Genomic DNA, 3,001 nt, shown 5'->3' with positions numbered 1-3,001 from the left:
CCAAAAAAAAACCATTATTAATTTATCATTCACATCTTTCTCTGATAGGGCATATTCCTTTTTCTCTTCTAACTTTGAATCCTCAAATTTAACATTACTTTTCCCTCCTTACTCTTAGAAGCTTTGGCAGCTGCTGCACTTGTTCCACCACCACCACCCTAGTATTTTACTCTAGCCTCTCCATGTCCTATGCACACTTCCCAATTTAGACCATCATAACCATCACCTTCAAAAACAAATGTTTCCTGCTCTATCATCATCATCATCCTCCATCTCTCCAAGGCACTCATTATGCTCATCAATATCATTTAGTGAAACAGGGTCAATTTCATCTCTATTTAACAGACTGAGTTTTATGCTTCACGCTAGATTATGTTCATGACTTCATGGCATTTCGCCTTTTGGTGCCTTGACATTATGTGTTTGACTTATTCTTTTTGTGCCTTTGAGCATAATTTATACTGTTGTTCATGTTTGATGAGGAATAGATTAATAGATTAAATATGTATTATATTTAGGCTGCTATGCCTTGTGCTGTAAGCTGCAATGCTATACACTAATTTTATAGTGGTTTTAGGCAAAACAAGATGTGCTGCAATCTGCTATTGATAACCTTGATTGACGCACATAATCATGGAACTCATTAATTTAAACTGGAAAAATTATGAGCAGGTTAGCCATTGCAAAATAGTTTTGAACTCGCTTGTAACACATAGCAGCAGTATGGTAATTCGTTCCCTTAGAAAGTAATACGCAGTCCAAAAAGAATTATAAGAAGTTGTTTATCTGTTTACACTAAATGCACATGCACATGCACATGCAATAGGCCATGTCAACAATTGTTGAATGTAATGCACGGAAACAAAAATATTAAACTGGAATACCTTGTCCCAACCATAATCATTCCACACAAGAGTCAAGTTGTCTGTAATTTTGAAAGGGCCATTTTCATAAAACAAAGCTATTTCACTAGAACATCCAGGTCCCCCAGTCAACCAAATTACAAAAGGATCCTCTTTGCTGTTGTTGCGTGATTCAAAGAAAAAGTAGAACATCCTGCCATATCCAACCAATAGTTAGAAAAGAATAACATAATTACAAAAATAATATTGAGAGACCCGAGTCTGGTATAAAATAATTTTATGAAACTATAACAGCTATACAATACTTCTCCAATAAAATGTTTATGTTGATATATAACACATAGAGTAACAAAATAGAGTAACTATCCTCAATTGACACAATGGTATAATCATAATAATCTACTAATGTTGAAGACATTATAATACAGTCATCAAAACTATCCGAACTGATTCAAGCAGCAATATGGTCCTTGAAATTTGAAATTATACTCCCCTTGCAATTTCATCTATGGATTTAATTTGCATCAAGCAGTCCCTAAACTTTCAAAATTCATGTAACGTCATACTTTTATCTCGCTTCCTAGAAGAACAAAGTTTATGTGAACACTCAATATGTGAATACTCAATGCTATAAACTCAAGGACATGTAAATTAATTGAATTCGTCAATGTTTCAAGTTTAGTAGAATCTGACTGGCTAACTAAACTTAACACAAGAATGTTAGAATTGTGTGCTATTACATAAGCGCCAAATTTACTGTTTTTTTTTTTTTTTAAGAAAAAGGATCTAATTGCAATGACAATGTAATATCAACCAATAGAAATTTATTAAAATACCAAATAGCCGTAAATATCTATCCACAATCACAACTCTCCCACGAGATTTTGCACCTTGAATTTCTATTGCTTAACAGGGTAATACATAGAAATTATAATCGCCACAAAAAATATATCAATCAAACACCCATCTACTGTCTTAAAAATCATCCTAAGATATATATGCGATTGAAACAAAACTCCAAAAACATAGATAAATAATAGTAACGTTGAAGTACAACAAATTGTGTGTTTAGCTCGGTTTTGCCGTTTGGGAAGCTCAGTATTATTTTCTTGTAGATTTTACTAAACTATAGCTTTGAGTTGCAAACAGAAGCTCAAAAATGCTATAAGACTTATTTTAAGCTTTTTTCTTTTCTTTTGACACATAGTTCAGGAAAAGACGAAGTTGACCCGCAAGTTGAGTCGGTAAAGTGCAGTACCTTGCAGCATGGGAATGTTCAATGGAATAATAGCCAGCATAGTGACCCAAGTCTTGAACGGAAACACCAGAATCAGAAGGGGATAGATTCGGGAACCTGAGGCGCTTCTCGATGATCTGACGGGGTCCGACTGAGGCATTAACGGCGGCGGAAGCGGGAACGATGTTGATGTCGTCCTCCGGGAACAAATTGAGATCCGCTATGAGCTTCTTAGCGTGAAAACTCGCTTGAAGAATATTCTCTTTATTACTATGTGCGGTTGAAGCTGATAGTGCGACTGAGAAGAGGAGAAGAAGGAGGAAGACGATAGTGGAGTTAGAGAGACCCATCGCCGTTTACATGTACGGACGACCCATTTTCCCGTTGAAAAATCTATATAGTGAAAACAAACCATGGGGGCGTAGGGATGGATTTAAAAAAAAGAAAAAAACTCTGCGTAGAAGCGATTAGGGCTTGTAAATATTACAAGTCAATTAAACTCTAATCCCCAAAATTCGCTGTAAGTGCTATATTTCTTACACGCGCTACATTCCTTCTTTTTCTCTTCTTTTTCGATTGTTCTTTTCTCCTCCTTTCTCACTGGTTTGTTTTTCGTCGTTGACGTTAGTTCCTCCACATACTGTTACGGCACGTTTTCATTGCACCTTCTTCTTCTTTTTGCTGCACGTTCTTCTTCCTCTTCCTCTTTTTCTTCCTCTTCATCTTCCTCTTCTTCTTCTTCTTTTCTTCTTCTTCTTCTTCTTCATTGCACCTTCTTTTCTTTTTCTTCTTCTTCTTCTGCACGTTCTTTTTCTTTCTTCTTTTTCTTCTTGCTGCACTTTCTTCTTCTTCTTTTTTTATTATTCTCGATTTCTATTGTTTTTTGACATCAAGCTCTGAA

General features: G+C 35.5%; 1 protein-coding gene across 1 annotated transcript in view; it reads right to left on the bottom strand.

The window, feature by feature from the left end:
• LOC107625393 (serine carboxypeptidase-like) overlaps positions 1-2,529 on the bottom strand; it is a 10,608-nt gene extending 8,079 nt beyond the window's left edge. The window contains exons 1-2 of the mRNA XM_016328024.2: positions 2,122-2,529; positions 885-1,056 (exon numbers count right to left, since the gene is read on the bottom strand). Of these exons, the coding sequence (XP_016183510.1) occupies positions 885-1,056; positions 2,122-2,450 (501 nt within the window). The 5' untranslated portion in view covers positions 2,451-2,529. The remainder of the gene's footprint in view (positions 1-884; positions 1,057-2,121) is intronic.

Source organism: Arachis ipaensis, chromosome B02, assembly GCF_000816755.2.
Source record: "Arachis ipaensis cultivar K30076 chromosome B02, Araip1.1, whole genome shotgun sequence".
NCBI lineage: Eukaryota > Viridiplantae > Streptophyta > Magnoliopsida > Fabales > Fabaceae > Arachis > Arachis ipaensis.
Note: the sequence above shows the minus strand (reverse complement) of the source record. Positions and strands in the feature narration are given on the sequence as shown.